The 26,056-nt window shown below is 50.2% G+C and overlaps 1 protein-coding gene across 2 annotated transcripts in view; it reads left to right on the top strand.

Annotated features, from left to right (window-relative positions):
- Nucleotides 1-26,056, top strand: part of LOC144113828 (ubiquitin-conjugating enzyme E2Q-like protein 1) — a 63,577-nt gene that overhangs the window by 32,410 nt on the left and 5,111 nt on the right. The window contains exons 1-3 of one of the 2 annotated variants that reach the window (XM_077647166.1): nt 13,375-13,594; nt 18,712-18,973; nt 23,901-24,412. In XM_077647166.1, the coding sequence (XP_077503292.1) occupies nt 13,439-13,594; nt 18,712-18,973; nt 23,901-24,412 (930 nt within the window). In that variant the 5' untranslated portion in view covers nt 13,375-13,438. Of the gene's footprint in view, nt 1-13,374; nt 13,595-18,711; nt 18,974-23,900; nt 24,413-26,056 lie in introns of those variants that run through there. The other variant, XM_077647167.1, reaches the window with a different exon arrangement.

Here is a 26,056-nt window from a genome sequence, read left to right as displayed (position 1 = left end):
CCCTTTGCTGTAGATCCACAGGAAGTTGACCGGGAGAATACACCGCTTCAAGGACTAGAGGTGGCATTTCCTCGGTAAGTGTCATTGTGAGGCAGAGCACGCTTTACAGGGGCAGCGATGTTTTAGAGTGGTGGGTGGCGAGCAACGCCCTTCGTATTCTTCAAAGAATAACGTTGTTTTAAGAAAGAGTGTGTTCTTCGTCACGTCTGGATGTCGCTGTCAGATCGACCGCAAAAAAAAAAGAACAGGCAGCTAAACAATAGGTATCTCCCAGCTTTGTTCAAGCGAACGATAATCAGCGACAGCTGAATGCATTTTAGCTAATTCAAATGTGGGGCTGAGATGACCAGTGGCGAGGAGCCATAGAGCGGCAGACCGGTCTCTACACGACATGAACCACAACATTCCTGGTGCCACATTCATATAAATTACTGCTGCTTAAGTAAGTGGCGGATTAGAGTAAGCCGCTGATAACGGCGGTAGCCGAGTCATGACTGGTTTTTTTTCTCAATCGGTTTCTGCATACCGGTGCTGCACCCGGGCCACGATGCATGCGGCAGTGGAGACTCCGGACGTGGCGTTGGTTCATTAACGTGCACCGGAGTCTCAGCGCAGGATGCAGTCACGATGTACGAGGAGAGAGGCAATCGCCAGACGCGAACCGCACTCGCATATTTTAAGTTTCGTGAGTAAGGCCCTAGCCGGAAAAGCTTCGTTAATTTAAGTGGCCATCGCAAGCAATTGTACCGCTGACAAAGAAATCAGTGCAGCCCGAGCAGTTTGTGAATATTTATTGCTGTTTTCCTGTACCCTTTCAATTCAGAAATGACGCCTCGTCAAAAATAAGCGGTGAACGTCGCTAACTTTACACCCAGTCAGCGCTAACGGCCGACAGTGCAGGACATTTCGCGTTAGGTACGCTTAAACTTGAAGACGAACTGGTTTTGGTAACTTAAGTTAAATAAAGCACTGTTATCTTTTAATATTTCCCTCTTTTTGTTTTACTTGCGCTCCAGTGATAACTGCAATTATGTGATCGCTGACCATAAGTAAGTACCTTAATTACTGAAACGCCGGTTTCACTATTACGCATTTTTACGAATTTTTGTGTATGTGTGTGCGTGCGTGCACCTCATTTCAGCACGGCTTGGTTGGAGGAGCATACAATATACCCAAGTGCGAACAGTCGCGTTTAGTGTCAGCGCATTGAAACATGTCGCGCGTTGCTCCGACGTTTTGCGCGCATCTCTTGGAAGTGAAAAATCGCCTCACGAGCGTCACGCAGTGTACATCGCGAGCGGCAGCTAGTAGGCGCTGATTCTGACGCGTTGCAAATTTAAAAGAAATTTGCTGCTTAATTTAAGTCGTATAAGATTATTTAGGTACGTCCTACAGTTCTACTGGTGGTCTTCATGTTCAAAGTGTGTTTAAGTGCAATTTGATGGAAACTGCGATCTGGCAAAAACAAAGTCCCTTTTTGTTCAGTAACTCTTCAAAAATGCTAAACGTGGCATATCATATGCCTCGCATTATATCCGTCGCATAAATGCCCCACAAAGATGCTGACATATGATTGTGCGCTTAAGCTCCCATCCCTAAGAGGAGTTGCGCGGGGGAAGTTAGTAAGACCTCCACGATCAGTGTCTGCTGCTGCGAGACGGCCGATCAGGAGAGGAAAATTAAGTTTCGCGGCTTGAAATTAACCCCCTGTCCGTTTTGTGAAGCGGGAGGTCGCAACCGGGGTTTCACTGGGCCTCGGGACCATTGCGGTTTGCGGTTGTTGCGATTAGTGAAGCAGGACCATTTTCACGCACCGTACAACGACACCTTAGCCGACGTAGAACCGCAGAAGAGCGCCGCAGCCCCTGACTACTGGTGAGAGCGGTGTGCACGTCGAGGCACACACGTCACCGAGGGTGGCGCTGTGAACGGCTCGCCCGTAGAGACGGTTTTAAAGCAAAAGAGCCTCCCATACCAAGAGCCTTCTGCGCGATGCTACCACTACAACGAGGGGGTGACATCATTTGCGGAAATGCAACATGTTCCTTTTTGGTTACATTAACCAAAGCGGTGGCTGTGGAGAAGGCGCAGTCAGTTCCAAGAAACTTATATCAGTAACTCCTGTTAACACACAGCACTTGCATGCACTTTTGAATTGCCTTTTAGGGGCCTATGTTTCACCAACAGAAATGAGGGCGGCCGTAAGAATAAGGCAACCCCGGCATTTTCACTGTATTAATCTGATCTAGCAATACTTAATGTCAATCGCAATAGCATGTCTGATCAGAGAAGCAGGCAGAGCCTGCGATGGTGATGAAGCTTTCCGATAGAAAGCAAAGATACACGACCAGCCGCTTGAAGGTTGAAATTGATCATGCCTTACGCATACGCGGTGCCACGCAGGAAGAGTTCAGATGTGTGGTACTCGACTCCCTCTTTTGGCAAATAGAGCTGATCCAAGATTTTACATCACACAAAGTGTAGCAAAATATATGTCTAAAACGTGGATGCATATTGTCCCCAACACTGTTTAATATATACATCACACAACTCCTCCAAACACTACACAATTAGGGACCAGGCCTCCGATTCTCCACTATAACTACAGATAAGCAAGAATAATGCACCGAAATCTCATGACTAGCATTTCCCGACGATATCGTCCTTCTAGCCGAATAATCAGTTCGCCTCCAACAACAGCTCGATATCTGCCCCCGAGTTTCAGGAAACAACCAGTCCAGGCTCAACTCCAAAAAACAAAATGTAGTGGATGGGAATAAACAAAACCAACAACGGCGACGAATTCACTCTGCAAGGAAGCATCACCAAAAAAACCAAAAAACAACGCAATACAAATATCTCGCCGCAACTCTCAGCGACAAACAAAATTTTCTGGACCGGCACCAGAACGCAGTGGTAAAAAAAAATATGGTCTCCTCAAAGGACGCATCTGGCACTTGGCCAGACATTCATACAACCCGTACTCTGTTGGACGCAGACTGGGAAAAGCAGTAGCCGTACCAGCGACAAAGTACACGCAGACGACGTGCTGGCCTACTCCAGTAGAACCACAGAATGCCTGGAGTGCCGCTAAAACGATGTTCGCTAGGAGCCAGCATGGCTACCGCAAATGCTGCAGTAAGCGGGGAAATGAGCTGGTCCTCGTACGAAGCAAGCGAGGCGAGGGCCAAATTACAGTACGCCGGCAGACCCAAATTCACGGCAAACACCAATTGGAGTCGCAGAATGTACCCACACCTAAAACGCAACATCAATACGGCTTGGATTCGGAGATGCACGTCCCTAGCCACGAAATGTAGTCGAAATTCAAAACACAGCGAAACTAAGATAGAGGCCGAGTGGAGCAAGGCAGTCTTCAAGGAAATAAGTGATGCTGAAAAAACCATATGGCGCGCGGTAGTATCAAAAAAAGCAAGGCCTGGCAGAGGCAGCGCCCACCTGTTTCAAGCCCGCACGGGCGCTCTCTACACAAACCAACGGCGCCACGAGCTATTCGACATGGGTCCGACGTGTCGCTTATGCGGTGCACCGGAATCCTCCACGTCCTTCAGCGATGCTCAAGACTTTTCGTTAAGCCCCGATCGTGCGCCCTGGCTGAGAGCCTAGCGCACATGACCGCACCGAGTCGCACATGTCGAGGCCACGAAGGCCAGGCTGTAGCAATGGCAACGACTGGGACAGGCGCGCCGAAAAATTGGCAGAAAACCTGAAGCGAACACCGCTCTGCTAGAGCTAACCCCAGCACAGCAAGAGCGAACACCGACTGCAACTGGCCGCCCTACGCCGGCGACCACGCCAACTACGCGGCTACAGTGACTACAGCCGCTCCAGCCTGCTACAGTTGAGTGCGGCTGGCCGGACCGCGCTGACGGGACACTGGCATGACTGGCGAATTGGATTGGCCTGGCTTGGTAAAATCTGAAGCTACTCGACCGCACTACAGCGTACAGGACGGCGTCTCAAAGAATGTGACAGTATTGTCTTTCTACTCTTTCTCGCTTTCCGTTCTACATTTCCTGCGGTGTTGAAAAACGTCTGCCGTGAGTGAAAAGGTATTCGGACATATATCACTTACTCACTGCCATACTGAAACCAGAGCTCGATTCGCAAAGAACTGTCTGTGATGGTCTGACTGAGCACCGGCCAACGTCTCACTTTTCACAGGCTGTTCAGTTGCGTATGGGCACCGGCTTGACAAGAACCATCCTGATGCGTGAATGGTTTCGGAAGCCCGACCCGGTTATTAGAGTCCCGAAAAAAAAAGAAAAAAAAGAAAGGCGCAGAACGGGACTCTCGCGGTCAGCTTCGAATTCGCCATTTCAAGATTAAATAAACAGAGAAAGCGGAACGGAATTATAAAGCTGTAATTATAGGTTTAATTTATGTCCCTGAAGTAGACGTTAGAGGAGCAGTCCGTCTTTATACTTTGATCTCGATAGTGGAAACAGAAAAGAAAACCTGCGCTTAACGCGTTGTTCAGGCTTCAAAGCTCAGGCTTCAAAATCCGCTGTTTCTGTCTAGCCCTTTTTGTGAAAAACGCCGGAGAGGGCCTTCGGAAATTCGCACTGAGAAGGAGGCACTTCAGACGCAACAACGACAGTGGTCGGAAAATAAAAACATGCTGTCTACTTGACAATAGCAGGAGGCTGCAAACGCGCATGGGAAATGCTCGCTGTCCGAATTGGCCCTGGCCTTAATGTCCGCACTCGCAGGGTCAGCATCGGGGCTTCTTCCATTCTTTCGTTTTATTCATGCGAAAGCATTACTAGTCCCAGTAAATCAGGTGGTGTGTGTGTGTGTGTGTGGGGGGGGGGGGGGGCGCTCGCAGATGGCACAGAAAAATAGGGTCACTTCGTCAAGCGGCGGCCGTATGGCGCACACATCAAGCCGAGCACCGCCACTTCAGGATATCCTATACATGTCGTAATATATACTATACTCGCCACTGGCCGACCTCCATGTGGAGCCAGTTTTGCCAGACTTTCGTATAAAAAACTGATGCAACCGTTCGTCGTGCAGCGTTCCGGGTGGTGTAATAGGCGCGCGTGCGTGTGGGCTTCCGACACAACCAAACGTCTCCGTTTTGCGTCCACGACATGCAAACTCGGCCCACCTCATCGCTGTGCAGCGAGACGGTCCGAACGTTTGCGACCTGGCGCGAAAGCAATGCGCAAACTCATACACTCGCAGAACAGAACTTTAATGCATGTAGAAGCATTACGCGTAAACAGTGCGCCCCGGGGCCGTTATGGTTTCGCATTCCCACACGTAAGCAGCCTGAGGTGTATCTGCTGAATCTTTTCACTTCCTCCGCACACAGTGCTACCGCGTCGTTGGCCATTCCTCTGTGCCGGCCCGTGCCAGCGAAGCGCATTCCTCTTTCCAGGCCGGGCGCTGCTCCTCCCAAGAGAAGGCCGCCGACGGATTGATTCTGCAAAATGTCCGGCCAGCGTGCCGAGAGGGCGCTTGCGAAAGAGTCGCCGAGGAGGCCTTCCTTCCCACGGACGACCGCCTCGGGACACCCGAGCGCGCTGCTCACGGCCGCGTTCATTTGTTGTGATGGTTTTGCAATCGGCCGCCGGTGCAGGCAACGGCAGAGCCGCTCGGGGATCGCAGCCGGGGCTTGGCAGCGGCGGCGGAAGAGCGGGGCCACGGTGTTTCTCTTATACCCGGCTCTATATTTCCCGGCTCCATTTTTCCTTCCTTCTCTCTTCTTTTCTATCCGGTGTGGTGCGGATTCCGCCTTTTCCTTATATTTCGCCTGTACGCGGACGATCCATTTTGCTTTTGAAACGGGGGCGCATGGTGGAGATTGCGCCGAGTTATCGGTTGCCAGGCGGGCTGATTTAATTAACTTGCGCAAACTTTGTCTGTTACTGGCTGTCATTTTGATCGTTCCAGCAGGCCTCCGGTGAAGTAAGAAAGACATGTTCAGCACGAGACTAATAGGCTGCCGCCGTTAGGTTCTGCGAAATATTGTGAAAAGAAGCAAGCCGCAACGGCCGTCAGCCTGTTATGTTAAGGGGCCCAGCGGACAGCTGCGGACCTACCGTACAACAGGCGCCTGTCAGCCCAGCGCCTGTGCCACGCTGTTATGGGTTCGAGCGTGCGTAATAATGCTCTAAGGTTACGGTTCGTGTGAAAACCCCTATTAACGCGCAAATATTTCTTTCTTTCTTGTTTATTTTAATCTGCTGTCAGTAGGCTTGTGTGCGGCAGCTTGTGCGACGCAACGTTTTTGTCTTTAGAGAACGACTACTTCCTTCAAGCTGCTCCAAGCCACATTGTCAGGTCTGCTAAGGTAATCTGGGTGAAAAAAAAAAGAAATAATTGTATAATCTTTTTCCTTACTGGTTGCTAGGAATCAACGCAGTAGGTGATAATGATAAAGTGGAGTCTGAGGTCATAGAGCTTTGGTCAGATATTTTAACTCACTAGCACTTCAGCCTTCCATTTCCATCGAATCGCCGTTTCTTGAGCCGAGAACTCAACCAGCCAACATGTGTTCAACTGAAAATCCCCTCTGGCCTAGCACAATATTTTCTGGACAATGACAGCAGCAGCTCATAGAATTCTGTTAGGCCGATAAATGAAAGGCAAGGAGAGAAGAAACGGGGGGGGGGGGGGGGGGGGGGGGGGGGGGGGACTCTGCTTCCGTGACTTTGTCGTAGCTAGAGATGTCACGGTTTGAAATGTGATGCCTTCTTATTTATAATGTCACACATCGCTTATAAATTTAACCCGCCAAGAAAAGTATCCCTAAGTCTTTTTAATTTTTTTGCATCGCAAAACGCTACATTATAACTTGCTGTTACAATGCAGTGGTTTGCAGCATCGCAGAGGAGGATAATCTTGGCGGATTGAATGCCTGAGGCAAGCGCGTAATATCTTTCTGCTCTTTAAACGTCTAAAAATTACGTGCTATGAATGCGAAAGCATGCACGAGGGTTGTTCGGCTGCGGCGATGCCGTACTACCCTAATGCAGTGGCCAGCGAAACTGATCTGTTCGCGCCCGAATGGGAATTGATGAAGTGATGGCACAGTGCTCTTTGTAAGACGTCCTTGTCTTCCCACCCACAGTGTAAAGAACGGCAAACAGGAACCAAGCGAGTCCTTTCTGAGTTGTTTCGGGCCACAAAACTTAGGTATTCTACTGAGAACCTAACCTTTAATATATTAAAAGCCTCCAAAACTTCGCGCAAAAATCCGCTCACCCTTCTGCATTGGATGCCTCTATGCGACACCAAAAATCTTCTACTTTTACATAGCGGTACATTGCCTGTTAAACCATGGTTAAGAGTAAAAGCTTATTTGTTCCATAGTCTCTTGAATGGCTAATATGCCGTAAACTAAAAACCATAGACCAAAATTTTCTGGACTGCTAGGACGCAGTATTTCTTTGGGACGTCTTGCAGCGGACATTAAGAAAGGACCTGCCTGTCACGCCATATTGTATAAGGTTTCTACCTGTAAAATATGAAGTGGGTGTCCCCTACGACTTATTGATGCTGCTCTGCCTCAACAGCGTATTTGAAACGAGAATGGTCATAATACACGCTGATGCTCACTCAGAGAGGGAGTATTTCATCGCAAGTGTGTGTGTTTTTTTTTCAAAATAATCTGAACAATCCTCAGAGCGAGCAACCTGAGAAGATGGCAGTGTTTAGTGACCTGGCAAACTTGAAACGTTTTTAAGTCACAGCGCAGCCTGAACGGTGGCTGCCACTTTTAATATTATTGTATTGTCGTTTTTAAGGCGAAAGTCTTTGATGGCTCAAACTCCCGGTCGATATCCTGTCCGCCCGTTACATCGCCAACCGGAAGTCAGGACAACGGAAATGACGTCATACCGTCCGTCCGTCCTTTACGCTGTTCAACTCGATAAGAAAAAAAATCTCTGTGCACGATTGGATTCGAACCACCATCCTTCCGTTCCGCAGCCGAGCGTGCTAACGACTACGGCAACGCATATGTAGTTCTACTTGGCTACGACGCTAGAGAGTGTTCGCACAAAGGCGTCGAATCAGACGGATGCCTCCCAAACGCCCTCCAGTGTCTCCAGCTTTTAAGATTCACAAACAATTCTGTACTTAATTAACATCTTAACCACACATCAGTGACAAAAGCAGCAACACCGCACTGAAGGCTTTCGCCTCACCGCACTTTAGCTTAACAAAGTTCCCCCCTGAATTTTTTATTTCGTTCTGCTACTGCTGTATCCTTTTTTATAGTGAACAGGAAATAAAGAGAAAAAAACTGTGATGGCGCAGTGCTCTAATGAAGTGGCCAGCGAAGCTGATCTTTTCGCGCCGACCTGAGTTCGAAAGCCACTTCGGGAGAAATTTTATTTAACAAATTTTCTTTTTCTCCCTTTCCTGAAGACGTAGGCATTGCCATTGAGGTCATGTGGTCACGTCAGTTTCTCGGACCTTCTGGCGTGGACAACGACAGCGCCGGATTTTCCGCCACGTGAGCCATATAATGCTTTCGCATTAAAACACAGCTTTGTGTTCAAAAGGCATGAAGATACGGTAACGCTGCCAATGTACCAGAATTGCTCTTGGGAAAAGGCGCGCAGCTCCGTGATAGCAGTCAAGAACACAGATAAGATTGCTCCTCACCGGAGCGTCGTTCGCGAGGTTAGGGAGTAGAACAAAATAGCAGACGCCGACCGGGGGATGAGCCGCGCGAAGTAATTAGTTAAATGCATTGTTCCTTGTTAACCATGCTTCACATGACTGAAGGCAGGGATCGGTCATCAGCTCTCCTACTGCATGCATACGTGCTGGTTGACGGTAATCAGGGCTACAGTGGCGGCGATCAAGACTGCAGAGCAGGAGCGTTCACATTCAACAGATACAGCTTTGCGTCGCTAAAAACATGTGGCAGAAACCGATTTTGTCCCATTCGATTCGGTGACAAACATCTCTCGCAAAATCGATGGCACGTTCAACGGCGCGGTGGGTGCACTGTTAGTTCGTGTCTTGGGTATGAAGCGGCAGCAGTTAGTACATGAAATGCCTACCGTCCGTTCATGCATGCTTTTACACTCGTGTTCCACCCGTTACTGCCTTCGTTATTGTACTATGTTTGGCTTTCATCGCTGCCGCTCTAAAACAGCCATTGTTCTAATAACATGGGAGGCCAAGCAGTGTTCTAAATAAACGCCTCTGATGCACTGCGAAATAACCATAGCTGAAACGTTCAATGTCGCCTATATCACCCACGTTATTTCTTATGTAGCACGTAACTTCTTGGTTTGGCTGTCACTTTTTTTTTCGTTCGTCACCTTATGCTGTGCTTATGTGCCATCACTCTATCTTCATGTGCCATCGCTCTATCTTCGCTGAGAGTTGATTTATAGTTGCACGCTACATTGAACAGGCGCAAATCCACCATAGAAAAAAGGCCGTAAATGTAGAGGATTGCGAGGAGTAGAATATCTACCAATGCGCAAGGTGCGCAATGTATTATGCCTAACATGTAACACTGCCGCATGTGCTGCTTTCTGTTAGCGAGAGTAGTTCAGCGCGTTTTGTAACCTGCATGTGTCGGCGTCATATATCGCTGAGCGCATTAAGGATATAAATAATAAAAATCGGCGGCTATCGTCGACGTGGGGACCAACTACCTTGTGATTTCTGATTGGCCGCTGTGATTGGCTTCGTCTGACGCTGCCGTCACGTGACTTCGCTCAAAATGAAATGGGTTTACGGGTTTATGGGGGTCTAACGTCCCAAAGCGACTCAGGCTACGGGGGACATCGTTGTGAAAGGCTATGGAAATTTCGACCACCAGGGGTTCTTTAACATGCACTGACATCGCACAGTACACAGGCCTCTAGCATTTCGCCTCCATCGAAATTCGACCGCCGCGGCCGGGATCGAATCCGCGCTTTTCCGGTCAGCAGCCGAGCGCCATAACCACTGAGCCACCGAGGCGGCAAGCGAGAAAGGCCATTTCAAACGGATCCTTATAGAATACGGCCCCAGGAGAATTCAAATTACTCTCCCCCCCCGCAAGTAGGCCGAATCCAAGTTCTTAACGGTACGAGCCATTGCAAAAAATATGTTTGAAATATAGGAGTAAAATCACGACTGGAGATATGACTGCAGATATGACTGCATAAGCTCGAATAAACTTACCCTCTCTAGCCTCTCGCCGTAGGATAGCACGTCTTAGCCTTTTCCGTATATTTTTTTCATTATTTGCCTTCTGATAACCAGTGCGTAAAAAGAGCCGACCTCATCGCCCGCTCCAGCCACCGTAATGCAGTGTATCCCCCACGAGCCCACACCACAACTTTTCAGCAGTGATTTTTCCTGCGCACAGCACGAGACTGGAATGGCCTGCCCACCGAATTTGCCACCATCATCGACCCAGTAACATTCAAGCGGCTCATCGATAACAATTCATTGTGATTTCTACTGAATTTTTTGTCTTGTAGCGCCCATTCTCTCATGTAATGTCTCAACATGAGACGATTGATAGCATTTACCACTCGTCGCACGAATCGGTTAACCATTGGCTGCGATATGTAGCGAATGGCGAGGCCCGGTTGCCAGTGAGCCAATTGTCCGTTCGCTTCCCGCAGGCGCTTGAAAGCCGGCGGCTACGTCACTGAACATCACAGGTCAATACCAGAGGACCAAATGGATCCGAAATGAAATACGGTTCCTGATCTCCGCCTCCTGTACGCCTTAGCCTAACTAATGGCCTATACTACTCGCTGCCTTTCTTCTTTTTCAAGACTCACCGGCTGGCAGGGGCGTAACCGTGCACCGCCGTCGAGTCTCGCTCTTCTCTCAGAGTCAAGCCCACGAAGTTAGCTGCATACCAGCCGATTTCTTCGCAGCGGCTCTCAAATGGCCCTTGTAGATTCCTCTAACTTTCAGCGTTTTCCGAAAACTCGTGTCTGTCCACATCCTCTTTTTGAGGTCACGTCAAGTCGCCTTTCACTGCCACGTGGGTGCTTTGTACTTGGCTCTTACACGCCCGCTCGAATCGCCCGTAGGAGACCGAGCGGCCGTGGCTCTAACAACGTGCTGTGAAGTAATTAGATTCAGGAAGCCTGCGTCGAACGCTTTTTTTCTCTTCTGCTGTCCAACAGATCTGCTTGGACTGGCCGCTTTGTTTCCTACTTTCTAGAGTCGTCTACCAGGCGCTTTTGACATTCCGGGCCGCCACGCGCAATCTTCGTTTTCCCATTCACCCGATGTCAGTGCACGTCAAAGAACCCCAGGTGGTCGAAATTATTCCGGGGCCCTCCACTACGGCACCTCTTCTTCCTTTCTTCTTTCACTCCCTCCTTTATCCCTTCACTTACGGCGCGGTTCAGGTGTCCAACGATATATGCGACAGATACTGCGCCATTTCCTTTCCCCAAAAACCAATTATTAATTATTATTCATTCACCCGAAACGTACCGCAGCAAGCGGCCCAGTGGCGAAGATGCGCACCGACGGGGCGCTTCAGAACAGCTTGCGGCTTGCGCTTGGACATAATAATAATAATTGGTTTTTGGTGGAAAGGAAATGGCGCAGTATCTGTCTCATATATCGTTGGACACCTGAACCGCGCCGTAAGGGAAGGGATAAAGGAGGGAGTGAAAGAGGAAAGGAAGGAAGAGGTGCCGTAGTGGAGGGCTCCGGAATAATTTCGACCACCTGGGGATCTTTAACGTGCACTGACATCGCACAGCACACGGGCGCCTTAGCGTTTTTCCTCCATAAAAACGCAGCCGCCGCAGTCGGGTTCGAACCCGGGAACTCCGGATCAGTAGTCGAGCGCCCTAACCACTGAGCCACCGCGGCGGGGCAATTGCGCTTGGACCAGTTTTCAGAATCGCGTCGCGCAGTTAATTCGAAATGCGAGGGTAATTTATCCAGAAAACGGGCATCGCACGGGCCTCACGCGATGCAGCTCTGGCGCACCACGTGGAATGTCCTGGCGAAAACCAGCGGCGGCCAGCCGAGCAAATGCCTTGTTTCTAAGAGCACGACTGGGCAGCCGCAGCAGTGCGAGGTGCGTTGCGATGGGGTAAGAATAAATGACCCGATCCGCGCCCCCGTAGCGCAGCAAGGCATCCCCAAAGGAGAGCAAATACAGAGAAAGCACCGGCAATGGGAGCCCTGCTGACGGAGCACCGTCTCCAGGCAACGACATCGTAGCGCAGGAAAGAAACGCAGCCCCCGCTGTTGTTTCTGCACCCGCGACAACGGCACGTATATCAGCGAAAGGGATGGGGCGGGGCCGGAGGTCTGTCGCCGCACTGAGGGGCTTCTTCCTTCCGCTCACCGCTTCGTCCGCTACCAGAACGGCTCCTTGGAACATCCTCTGCCTAGAATGACACGCACAAATGTATTCGTCACATTTTATTTCTAACTTCAACTATATTGCAGGGAACAATCCAAGTTCGAAATTTTTAAGTGTCAATTACTTTTACTCAGATAGCGTAATGAAGCGTTAAACGGTTAGATGTCTATATAACGACACTTGGACACTAACGGGCCATCATGTCACACCTTTGCAGAAGTTGCCAGGCTATCGGGTCAGCATCGCCACACTGCAGTGCAGCTTATTTGCAGCATTAACAGCGTTGCACATCTCATGAGAGTGAATACGAGTTCCGTCCACACCGGTTCTGAGCTTTGAAGTGCCTGGTCTGCTATTAGTTAGCTATTACTACTCTACAGCACCACCCAAGAGTAAATCCGACCAACTGGCAACTTTGTAAAAGAGCGGTATGCATGGCAAAACCACGCAATTGAGACAGATGCGCGAGTTCATGTAAATCACGAAGAGGAATACGCTGGCCACTCACGAGCCGCACTTAGATAGGAGAAATTTCGCGCGAATCGTATTAGTTCGTTTTATTATTAGTAGTAAATGTCTGCGCTGTACTTTGCCGCGTCCTCCTCTTCTCGCTACTCGGCATCTGCGGGGTGGTAGTGGCTGCGACGCGCAACAAACAGTCTTTCAATGAAGTTCTCACGCGCTGCAGACGCTAACCGCGTTGCGGTGAAACGCGGAAATCAAATGCATTTATTGCTCACGACTCACCGGCGTTCCGCTCGGCGCATTCAAATGCAGATTGGGCTTGAACACCGATAATTGGTGTTGAACGCATTTCTAACAGTGTATAATATTAAATTAAATATAAGATAGAAATATTTTAGATCTATAATTTATTCGTCGAAATAGTTTGTTTTGCTAGCATGTTCATATTAATATGAATTTCTGCGAGTGGTTAGTTTCGCGGTGGCCGCAAGGGGTGCCCACAGGCGGAGCCCGTAGCACGCGCGCACCCGGCGAATCACGCGTGCCTTCACTCGCGACACGAGACTCCTGAGCTTGGCTTCCCGGTGGCGATCGCTGCCGAGCTGCAAGCGCCGAAGGACCCGAGGCCAGGAAACCATGGTCAACACCGACGCTCCTCCCGCAGCGGATGCCGCAGAGACTGCGGCGGGCGAGCCCGCCGTCGCCGCTGGGGCCACACGCGATGAGGACGCCCCCGAGGTGCCGGTCGCGCAGGGCGACAGCTCGGAAGAGGTGGTCGCCGACGGTGCACAGGCAAGTAGCGCAGTCGGGCTCTCCTCCCGTCTTCCGAGGTGCCCTGCTTTCTGAAGCGCCGTCGTGGCCCCTTCTCGTGCTCGGGTATGGAGAGCACTGGCGTCGCCTTGTCGCGCACTTCTTGCGAGGCGTCCACCGCCCCTCTTTCGCAACATGGCGTCGTGGCCGACGGATCTTTCCGCGTATTGTAGGCATCGTTTCGGAAGCGTTCGCAGAGCGCCTGGTCTTGAGGAGAGGCGTCTATGATACGCGAGAGGCCAGCTGTTTTAATGAGAACCTCACAAGATCTGCCATGTGCAACCGCATGCAGTCGCGCGGGCTGTAAGGAATTGCTGGAGACATTTCGACACGAGTAAATCGTGTGCACGCAGTAAAGCACTGCGGCTGTATATATAGCGCCTTGGTGCGACGGCTCCACTACCGTTACGCAGCTGCTTCGGGAGCCACCTGGGTGTTACGAGACGGCGGCGGTGACGATGTTGGTAGCGTTAGCGAAACGTGGCGCGTTCCTACATGTGTTTCGAACGCGGGGCGTTGCTGACGCGAACGCTTCCCCTCGGAGTGGCCTATATAATAATTATAATTGGTTTTTGGGGAAAGGAAAGGGCGCAGTATCTGTCTCATATATCGTTGGACACCTGAACCGCGCCGTAAGGGAAGGGGTAAAGGAGGGAGTGAAAGAAGAAGAAAGGAAGATGTGCCGTAGTGGAGGGCTCCGGAATAATTTCGACCACCTGGGGATCATCGCACAGCACACGGGCGTCTTAGCGTTCTTCCTCCATAAAAACGCAGCCGCCGCGGTCGGAGTGGCCTACGCTGTTCCCCGATTAGTGTGTAGTGAACGATCGGGCGACGCTTTGAAAACCGGAGTTGTCTGACCCTCGTATAAAGGAGGGAACCGACGTTTCCAAGTCGATGACTTTCCGAAAAAAACGTTACACACATTCCCTAGGCAATGTCCAGTTTATTCGCCTAAATGTTTTATCCAGCCACGGCAGTCTTCTTAAGCCCAATTGGATTAAGCCGGCGACCCAGCTCTACAGATTGCATGCTTGTGGCGGACACCTTCGGCTTCCTTTCCAGTATGAACGTCAAATTTCTTCTATTCCTGTCGCTACTTGCCTTTCGTTCGCGGCAGAAAACTATGCAGTATTAAAAATATGTTACTGTTAATAAGCGTTCTCATGTTCGTTACCATACTCAGAACTTCATCAATACTTGTTGCGAGAGAGGCGAAAAGTTCTGCGAAAGCAGTTGGATTTACCCTCGATGATTACTGGGACGGAGGATGAAGGTGGGCGTGGGTGCGTGGGTGGCGGGTGCCGCTTCTGACGAGTGGTGTGGGGAGGTGTGTCGAGGGCGGTGATGGGTTTCGCAAGCTGAGCCGCACCAGTGCTTCCGATGAACTGCCCCTGATGCGAAACCAGGTGGTTTCTCAAACTCCGCACAAAAGAGCGCGCTGTAGAGAGCCTCCAAGAAACATTCCACAGCTGCATGCACGCTCGTTGCGAAGTGTTACGCAGCTGCGCGAGCATCGTGCACAAAAGCCGAGCCCAGACTGCTCGCGCTGAGCCCAGCAAATTGCCTCTCGAAGAACGGCTCCCTCTCGGCGACCAACTGGATCTATAGGCGGCGTAATGAGGCAGGCTGCGAGCTACGCGTTAAGAAGCTTTCCAACAAAAGATGGAGCATGGGGATGCTGGGCAGCTTGCACGGAACTTGACTGTCATGCACGCCCTTTGCGAAACATATATCGTACATCTAGCGTCACCCAAATGAAAAAGTCTTTAAACCTCCTGCCCCTAGCTACCCGCCGTAAGCACTTCCGCATCTGCCTATTCCATAAGATTTTCTACTCCAATTTTCAACTTCGCTCTCGATGGATTCAACCAGCACCGTTCATTTCTCACCGTCGTGATCATCAACACAAGGTCACAGTGCCTCATTGTAACACAGTGACATGTGCGCAATCATATTTTCCGCTAACTTCTAAAGAATGGAATTCCCTACCCGCATCATTAACTAGCATCACTGATTCAACTCAATTTAGAAGAATACTTACCACTCTGATTACATAATGATCGCTTTTATATTTTATTGGAGTGTTGTGTTCTCCACGTATTAGTATTGTTCTTAAACTATTTTATTAATCTGTTCCGTGTTCATTTTGCTCACTTCTTTTTATCCTGCCTCCGTTGTTCTATACTTTTGTATGAATTGTGCTTTGTTTATTTTTCTTGTTAACAACTGCCCTTCCCCTCTGAAATGTACTTTGTACCTTGAGGGTATCACAAATAAATAAATAAATAAATACGCCCGCGCGGCCACGCTTGTGAGCCCGAAACATGTGGGACAAGGACGAGAGAAGAAAAGCTCGTACGACGGGCTCGAGCGTGTAGCGTGTACCCCGAATGTATGAGCCTTAGCTGTGGTGCCAAAGCATAGAATTTTGCAGGAACTCGTCCTGCCGCTGATCGCCCCGCAAGGTATTGACGCGCTTCAGGTTCGCTGGCCGAGCCATTGTAATTGCGCCGCAGCGTCTTGGCATCGTATACCAAGTTCGCTGGGCGCGTCATCACAGTCAGTCCAGCCAGCGCTCTTGCCAAGCAGTGCCGTTGCTGGCGCACAGCGTGCTGGCGCGCTACCGAGGTCTGTGCGGCGGACAGCACCGCCGCCACCGACGGCGCGAAGCTGGGGAACGAGCTTAGAAGAGCTAGCGCTCTAAAACGCAGGACCGAGCGGCGTGGTAGCGGCAAGAGCAGAACACGAGCGCTGACTCCCAGCTGACGGGGCTCTGATCCCGTTATTGTCGCGCCAGCCAGCCCACCTCGCCTTGCTGCTGCTACGCTTCTGGTCCGCTCAGCTGCGTTTCGAGGCAGCGTCGCACTGTCGGCGCTCCGAACGAAAGCTGCCCATCTTGTTTTCGTCAGCTGCAGCGCCGCAGATCCTTTCCGGGCAAATCGGCCGCCTGTTTTGGACAAAGACGCAGCTGATTGTTCAGCACCGCGTTCCGTCGGTATTGACCCTCCGGTGGCACACGAGCTGCACCGCGAAACGCGCCCGTACCGGCCAGCGATCGAAGCCGAGGGAGACGTCGGCCGAACCCGTTAATGGCGTCATTTGTGACGCTCCGTGCGGAGAATGTTGAACACTGCGTTGGGTATGAGAAACGCCGGTGGGCTGTTTGGGACGGTGCGCTGTGCGACGCGCGGCGCCCCGTTGCAAAACGCCTGACGGATTACGTCTAGCGACACCAACACCCCCCCCCCCCCCCCGCCTTCTTCGCCTTCCTTTCTGGGCCCTGTGGCGACTGCTCTGCGATCACAGCCACGTGTCCGCGCTCTATGCTGCTTATTTTCCCTTTCTAACGCTCACTGAACGCGGGATAAGGAACGTTCATACAACCGACTTTGCGAGTGATGACCAAAGCAGCTTGGCGCTATACCATAACTGCCGGAAAGGCGGTTTTATGACGGGCTGAAAACATATGCATAATTTTAAAAAAAAAACGGGCAAGTCTCTGCGCTCGTAACACATTCTGAAGCCTCATACACACCGAGGTACAGTCGTGAGCAATATCGGAGAACAAAGTTTGAACCTTTATTTACTGGTTATTCCATAACATGTGTGACAATTTCTTTTCTAATTAGTTTTCCTGTCGTCGTGTAACATACAAAAACCATTCTCGAATTTATTGGAGAAATAAGTCGACAAATCGCAATTTTATGCGAAATGTTTGTTCCCTCTCATACTACTCGCGACTGTACGTCAATTTTTCCCCCTTTTTTTCAAAAATAGCTTTCCTTTTCTCGAAAGCCGTCGTAACGAGTTTCCAAATTCCAAATTCTGTATTATTTGAAAGCCTTCTTTAAGCGACTGAAAATTTCTGCGGCGATTTACTGCTTTTTTATATTCATGCTCCTCTCCCTTCAACTGCGACGCGGCGACGGCAGCGCAAATAATCAGTGCTGGAGCTCGCCACAAATCGATTGTAACATGAAATCCGAGGTCCCGCCGTTCTGCTCCGGGCTCACGCGTTCGTGCAACCTCGCCACTTCTGCCTCCCGCTTCCTCCCCGGCTAATGAAAACTGCGAGCATAATCCCGCGCTAACTTCGCGCGTTGTGTGTGTAGTATCCCATTTCGATGGGTACGAAGTGCAGAGATGGTCTTGTGCAGAAATGCAATCCGCGCATGGTGGTATTGGGCTTGCTTCCGTCGAGGAACGCAAAGCACAGTAGAATCTAGTTAATTTGAATTTTCGGTTTATTTGAACCGAGACTTTGGCCTCAGCGGCGAGCTTAATAATAATAATTGGTTTTTGGGGAAAGGAAATGGCGCAGTATCTGTCTCATATATCGTTGGACACCTGAACCGCGCCGTATGGGAAGGGATAAGGGAGGGAGCGAAAGAAGAAAGGAAGAAAGAGGTGCCGTAGTGGAGGGCTGCGGAATAATTTCGACCACCTGGGGATCTTTAACGTGCACTGATATCGCACAGCACACGAGCGCCTTAGCGTTTTTCCTCCATAAGAACGCAGCAGCCGCGGTCGGGTTCGAACCCGGGAACTCCGGCTCACTAGTCGAGCGCCCTAACCACTGAGCCACCGCGGCGGGTCTCTTTAATTTGAATTTTCGGTTTATTTGATCGACCGCGGCGGCTGCGTTTTTATAGAGGAAAAACGGTAAGGCGCCCGTGTGCTGTGCGATGTCAGTGCACGTTAAAGATCCCCAGGTGGTCGAAATTACTCCGGAGCCCTCCACTACGGCACCTCCCTCTTTCTTCTTTCACTCCCTCCTTTATCCCTTCCCTTACGGCGCGGTTCGGGTGTCCAACGATATATGAGACAGATACTGCGCCAGTTCCTTTCCCAAAAAACCAATTATTATTATTATTATTATTATTATTATTATTATTATTATTATTATTATTATTATTATTATTATTATTATTATTATTATTATTACTTGAACCGAGACTTTGGCCTCAGCGGCGAGCTTCGCTTAATTCGAATTCCGCATAATTCGAACACTAAACGATCGACAGTGGACCGCGTGGCTCGAGGAAAGGCTCTCTCAGAAGCGCACCCCCCTGACGGGTCCCGCTGCTTGGGCGCAGGGCGATGCTGCGGTGACGGCCCACCGTTCGAAGCGCTGGTCCGTCCGTGGGCGCGACAAGCAGAAAGGCCGGGAGCGCGGCGCGCCTAAGCCCCCAGCGGCCATGGCGGCGGCTGCTCTGCGAAAGCTGTTCCGCGGCGAGCGCCACCGCCTCAGCACCGGCGCCAACCACAACGAGCCCAAGAAGAAGAAAGAGAGCGCCGAGGGCAACAGCAGCAGCAGCAGCCGCCTGCTCAGCCTGTGCGCCGGGAAGGCGTCCTCCGGTGAGTGTGCACGGCCGCCGCAAGGACGCCTGCGTTCCAGAGCAATTAAGCGCGTTCCTAGCTGACGCACACATATATACGGGGTGTTTCGCGTAACTTGAACCACGGCTTCGAAGAAAAACGGCGCACCGGAGCTGGATGAGACCAACGGCATATTGTTTCCCGTTGTATGGCACTCCTTAGATTATTCTTTAATTGGGCTTAATTATTAAATTAGCTATGATTGATTATGCGATTTTTGTAAGTATTCACTAGGGTCACATGCGTTTCTTTAAGCTGTAGAGGTAGTTCCGGAACAACCGATCCAGTTTTTCGTGGCAACGTAATTTCTACGTGGTCCTTCTTTTCCAGCATTTAATGAAGGTCTACGAAATAAGAAAAAAAATTGTGATAGCGTTTAGAGCTCGCAAACGCGTTCTGAAAGAACAAAGCGTCCGCTCTCGCCATCTGGGAAGTGAGCGGCCGACGCCGCTCTCAGCATAGCCAGGATAGCCTTGAAAGTGCGTCGGCACATTCTCCCGAAACATTTAAAGCGCGCCGTTACCTGCAATAAGTGACAGGCAGTTCACCGACAAAAGTGAAGTGTACTTCAAGGCAGCCTCCGTTTTTTTTTGTGTTTGTTTTTTCATCATTTGGCAGCCCATCGAACTGAGCGGCAGCCGCTCACTTGGGCACGGTCAGTGCGCATGTTTCGTTCGTTCAGAACACGGTTGGGACACACAAAAACTAAGAAACCAATTATTATTGTTATTTCTTAACCCCCTCTACAACATAACCAAACGCACGTGGCCCTAAAGCGAATATTTTAAAGAGTGCGTAATTAATCTTAGCTAATTAACTAATTAAACGGATTTCAAAAATACTCTGAGGAGCGCCACACGACGGAAAATAGTATGTCGTTCGTATCGTCCAGCTGCTTTGTTTAAATGCTTGCTTCAAGTTACGTGAAACGGCCTTTATACCACATCCGCTTCAAGTTTACGAGGATTTTAATGTGCCCGTTAGCTGGTTCTTATACAACGCGCTTGTTTTCAGGAGAGACGCGGGTCTTAAAGTGATCAAAAAATGCGAAAATTCCGATCTTGCAAAGATAGTATATTCGGGATCAATACACTCTCCAGTTCCTGCCTAAAAAGTTCCAAGGTCTAAATTCGACCTCCAGTACTAATAAAATATCTATATAATTTCGCGCCTATGAAGCCCGGAAATGGCGATTTCGGAGCGAAATGCGGCAGGAGTTCGCACCCGTCGCTTCCCACGACCGCGTCTTCGATCGCCGCCATCTTGGTTTTGTTTGAAAGCTGGGCCCCTTCCCCACCACCTGGCGTTACTCACTACTGTTTTGAAACGTCCGCATTTCGCTGTTTTTTGAGGCCTCTACAACGACCTCCGAGTGGGCTGACGCGCGCACTTCGAAGGCAATTCTCTCAGCTTCGTGTTTTTGCCAACATGACTAGCCTTGCTGAAGTTTTATTACGTTTTTATGATGAAATTTCAATTATTCTTATACTGTTGAATTCAGAAAGGACTAAAGAAGCGACTGTCCGTGTCGTGAGTGTTTTTCTGCCGTTGTGTTCGATTTTTTTTCCGCGCTGCAGTTATGTCGAAGCTAAACAACCAACTTGCTCAAAAACTCGTCTTGCAAAACTGTGGAACTAAGCTGTCTTTATTTCGCTGAGTCAAACATTTCAAATTTTGTGAACCATAATGTCACCTAACTATACTTCATAATTATGGTGCTTAGACAAGATTTATTATTTTTATATGATGGTGTACAACAACAATATATTTAGCATAGATCCAGATGGCAGGTCTTTGGCTACAGCCCCATTTCAATCGAAATCAAAAAGTGTAGAAAGAAAGTGTCTTAACGACCCATAATAATGTAACTAATTAGGCTTCAGTTATTTTCCTGTAATATGGGGACTAATACTAAAAACAATTTTCTTCTGAAAACAGAAAGAAGAAACACATATGCACACCAAATTTTATTACGATGTCTTTGATGATAAAAATGTTCATTTCAAGACCCGTGTCTCCCCTTATCTTTATGCGCGTCTCACATGCATACAAATGGTAAAATTGAATTAGGAATCTCTTTAGAAAATGTATATCACTTTTGAAGTCGTTTCGTCTATTGGTTTGTTTAAAAAAAAATAAACGTTTCCGTACCTCAGCCTTTAGACACATAAGAAAACTTGTAATTGAAAATTGCTTCAATAAGCTGACGGAAGTAAAAGGCACGAATGCTCAACAAAGTTTGAAAATTTATTTTTTCCTCCAAACTGGGGCGCCTCGAACTGCTCACTGGCCCTTGTAACAACAAAAAACGCCAAGGAGGCTGATTAGCTAAACACAAAAACACGCTGAATGGTTTGTTTGTTTGTTTGTTTGTTTGTTTGTTTGTTTGTTTGTTTGTTTGTTTGTTTGTTTGTTTGTTTGTTTGTTTGATTGATTGTTTGTTTGTTTGTGTTCAGCTCACAAAAACACGGTATAGGTGCACCGTTGACCGTTTTTCGACAGTTCAAGCAAGTGCGGATCACATGCGTGCCGCAGCTCTGAAAAGGGTTAAACATATTAATTCAAAAATTGCACGAGAACTGTACAGCTGTTTCTAAAACATGACCGAGAATTTGGCGCCTCAGAGTATGAAAAAACGCTCGGAACGCCCATGGCGGCCAGCTAGACAATGATCAATCAGAGCACAACATACACTGCCAGCGATGTCTCAGGTGTATATGTTATTGCAACAAATAAGACATACGCTGCAAGCGCCTCACGGCTCAGGTATTTTGCCTGAAAAGCATAATTAATCAGCTATTATGCAGATGCAACAAAGTGATTGCACGAGCTGTTTCATCAGGAACCCGCGCTGTCGTCTACTAACTGTATATTACGCACAGCGACTAACCCGGTTCCTGATCACAACGTGGTAGCCAATTCTAAATTCTCACCTCTTTCTGAGCGGCAGCCTCACTGAACAACCTAAAATCTCTGCAGCGTTACGCTGGCGCCAGACCTCTTGAGGTAAGTTGAAACTGCAGACGCCATCGCGAGCAACCTCGCTGCACAGTTGCACGGAACTATGGCGAGTGCTACAGCCTGCAGACGGGGACACTATTCCTAGGAGGAGGTTGTAGCTTGCGAAATGCGCAAAGCGTCCGCCCCTTGTGTCACCCTGGCTAGCGCGTCCCTTTAGCTAATCCCTTCACGTGGACGAGCCTTCCGCGCTGCGCGATAACAGCTGCACGATAAAAATCCGCGGAGAAGCCCACGGGCGCAAACACTAGAGGAGTGCAGGAAAGAACGCTGGACAGAGCGGCCCTGCACCCGTCGTCCTGTCCAGAGTCCGCAATTACAAGCCTTCGTCCCCCCCCCCCTCCCCCCCCCCCTCCGCGCAATCTGGCCAACAGGCAGGAGTTCCCTCTCTTCGGCAAGAGCGAACTGCATGCCAGACGAGGAAGGGCGGCCGACTGACGAAGGGGAGCGAATAGCGGGGCCTCTCCTTCGTCCCCTTTCGTCGCGGCTGCCATTGGCAGTGGCGCGAGCGTCGCCGTCGCAGGAAAGAAAGGCCAAGAGGTTGAATGGTCAAACGCATCTTTGTTTCCCTAGGAAGAAAAGCAGCGCTTGTGGGCAGGCAGCACGGCGTGTCTTGACCCAGTCGCATTCGAACCGCACGACTTTGGACATCGCGTCACTGCAGGGGGCCGTGCTCAGGAAGGTAGCGCGTCTGTTCATGGCACACGAATGATACCATTAAAGGCGCCTGTCATTCTTTCATCTCATGGAAATGGCGGTTTCTCGCTGTTTGTCTGCAGCGCTTGCCGTGCTTATTAACCGTTCACTGGATGAGTATCCCATTTTGAACACGCCCGCACAATGAGCGGCGAAACGTACTTCTCCGTATGACGGAAGCCAACAGTCAGCGAAAACAAGGAGCATAGGGGATATTTTTATTTGTTTTAATTTGAGGTGTTCGTCAAGGAGAGATTAATGTGGTATTTATTTTTAAGATAATTTTTTTTATAAAGCAGAACCGCATGCCATCCGTACCTACGGCTTCAAACGGGGGCCTCGATTATGGCAGTCTTGACGCCATAGGCAGCATAGGAGGGTTCTCGCACATCTTCCGCCCTCACCGTTCGATCACGTTCCTACATGGCACTCGCGGTAATACAGGACGTACTGCATCCGCCGCTATGGACGAGTGTGGCGCTGGTGAGCACTCTAAAGTTTCGGTTACACTACTCATAAATACCCCCGAAAGCAGAAGACTGAACAGCCGTCGCCATAGCTCAGTTGGTAGAGCACCGGAAGCGAAAGTCGGAGGTCATGGGTTTGGATCCCATCGGCGGCATGTGGTTGTTCTTTCTTCTGCTTTATAATCAATTATCTTTCAAAAAACAACTATCACATTAATCTTCCTTTGATGAACACCACAAATTAAAAACAAAAATATCTCCTACGCTCCTTGGTTTCGGTGACTGTTGTCTTGTGTCATACCGAGCCCCTCTTTTCCCTTTCCTTGACTACTTCGCAGTATGCAAGGTGCATGTATTAGTTTCTTAACGGCGCTTGTAATGTTTGCTTAACCACGGCAGTTTTCACCAGATGTGTTCAACGACCCGTTGGGCTAAAAAACTGTGGCGCAGCTGCTGTGTCTCTATTAAAATGCGATAAAGCTTCCTTCATTAATGCGGTAACATTAAAAGCCCCGTCGGGGAAAAGGATGTGTCGTCGGTCATAAAATTCACCCGTTGGTTGGAGGCAAGTGACGTCATCAGATCAAAACTGACGTCAATTCCGGCAAAGGTGTTCACGTCTCCTAGTGCTGTCGCATTGTCGACGCCTAAGGTAATTCGGTGTCCCTGCGAATTTTCGCCATTAATTCTGGAGCTGTGCGAAACAAAGGTGCGGCGCCTCGCAGAGCGCGCGCAGGGCAAGGCGGCGGCGGCTCGCAAGCCCTCCGCCGACGGCGCGTCGTCCGGCAGCCCAGACGAGGCGGCGGCGGCGGCGGCGCCCGTGTCGCGGCCGGCGCGCAGCCCCCGGCACCGGGTGGCCCCCTGCTCGCAACAGGCGGCCGTGCGTGCGCGGCGCCTGATGCGCGAGCTGCACGAGATCCGGCGGCAGCAGGCGCGCAGCCAGCCGCCGTCCTTCACCGTGGACCTGGTCGAAGACAACCTGTACGAGTGGCACGTGCGCCTCTACCAAGTGGACCCGGAGAGCCCCCTGTGGCGCGACATGCAGGAGGCGGGCGTCTCGTGCGTCCAGCTGAGCGTCTCCTTCCCGGAGAACTTTCCCTTCGCGCCGCCCTTCGTGCGCGTGCTGTCTCCGCACATCGAGCGCGGCTTCGTCATGGAGGGCGGTGCCATTTGCATGGAGCTGCTCACGCCGCGCGGGTGGGCCTCCGCCTACACCGTCGAGGCCATCCTGGTGCAGGCGAGCCTCATCCCCAAACTCCTCTGCCGACACAGTGGGGAGGGATTGTGGCGGAAAGGAGAGGGCTTTCCTACGCTTACGGACACGTCTCTTATGCTACCATTTCCCCGTGGAAAGGCCGATCTCATTTTTTCCCGAGTTGGCGTCTACTTGTTCTGGGGATTGAAATGATGTTTGGGGACAAAGAAAGGAAACGCTTAATTTTGCGTCCACAGTGGGGAACAGGCATGGAGTTCAGCGTGTTACAATGAACTGTGTGTCTAAAGATACGTCCGACGGACCCATTCGATTATGATCAAATGCGCGGCGGACGTCGCTGTAGTCCCATGGTTATAGTCACGTCCAAAGTATGCCCATCATGCAGCTCGTTACGCGCACTTTCCCGCAACGCTATATTTGCCACTTTCGAGGAGCCGCAAAAATATAAGTTCGATCGCCCATTCTGGCTTATCCGCACTCCCACAAATGACACAGGTCGGCGTCTTCGTATGCACGCCCAGCTGTGCGCGGCGAGCACCGCAGTCACTCGCCCGTGCAAGCGGCGGCAGAGATGTCTATTCGCTCTATGAGTTAGCACTCCGGCTTTTTAAACAGTTTCGTAATCTGTCACCCCCTTCTGCTCGTAATTTAGTCAAGCATCACAAGTATTTCCCGTACCCGGCATAACACACTCATCTCGCGCTGCAGGGCACCCATCCGTAATACGTAAGAAATATCTTACTAGCTCTTCTTTATTGGAAAATCGAATGTTCGTCTTTCACATTTTTTTACTTATACTTCACAGCAATGGCAAAATCAATAATGTGTCCAAGTTATCAGACGCCTACGCGTCAGCCCAGCGGCGATGACCAGGCCAACGCACCTGCCGAGGCGAAGACATGCTCCACCACAATACACGGAGGTGGTGCCGCAAAGCCGGAAGCGTGTACGAGCCAATTCCGGACAAAGGCCAACTTTTGTGGGGGGGACGAGGAAAGCGCCCTGTGCGCAGCTTAAAAAAGACGTCAGAGTTTGCGCACATTGAGTTCAGACCCCCGTAGGTTCGAGCTTAGCGCGATGCTCAGCCATCTCCACCTCTGTACACTCGACTTCGACTGGAAGGCAGCGGCCCGCCGCAAGGAAATAACCAGCTTCGAAGTTCACGAAGCGGACTTCGGCACACGTAGAAAAGCGCATGTGTCCAATCTTGACATGAGTAATTTTGCCAGGAGTAATTTTGCGCTTCGCACTGGAGCCAAGCGACGTGCGGCAAACGGGGCAACCGGAGGGCATGCGCGTAGACTATGCAGTTCATTGCTGGCTCTCGAAGTACGCGCACCGAACGCCGATCACACCATTTCGGGCAGCGAGTGAACATTCTTGATGGCAGCCCAAACTAGCGCAAAGAACGAAACCGGGCAGGCCGCCGAGAGAGAATCAAATGGCCCGACTTCGAAAAAAACTTGTCAGATCCGCCCGACGTACTCGTGAAAAAAATTCTCCGGTCCGCGCGACGTGCCTTTAGCCGCACCTTAAAAAAAAAACACTAGTCGGATCCGTCCGACGTACTCGTGAAAAAAATGAACAGGGTCCGTCCAGCGTACCTTTAGCCACAGCTAAGAATAAAATGTTGCGTGCAGTCAATGTTTTTGGCAGAGAGCCTGG

The sequence above is a fragment of the Amblyomma americanum genome, chromosome 1 (genome assembly GCF_052857255.1).
Source record: "Amblyomma americanum isolate KBUSLIRL-KWMA chromosome 1, ASM5285725v1, whole genome shotgun sequence".
In the NCBI taxonomy this organism is placed as follows: Eukaryota; Metazoa; Arthropoda; class Arachnida; order Ixodida; family Ixodidae; genus Amblyomma; species Amblyomma americanum.
Note: the sequence above shows the minus strand (reverse complement) of the source record. Positions and strands in the feature narration are given on the sequence as shown.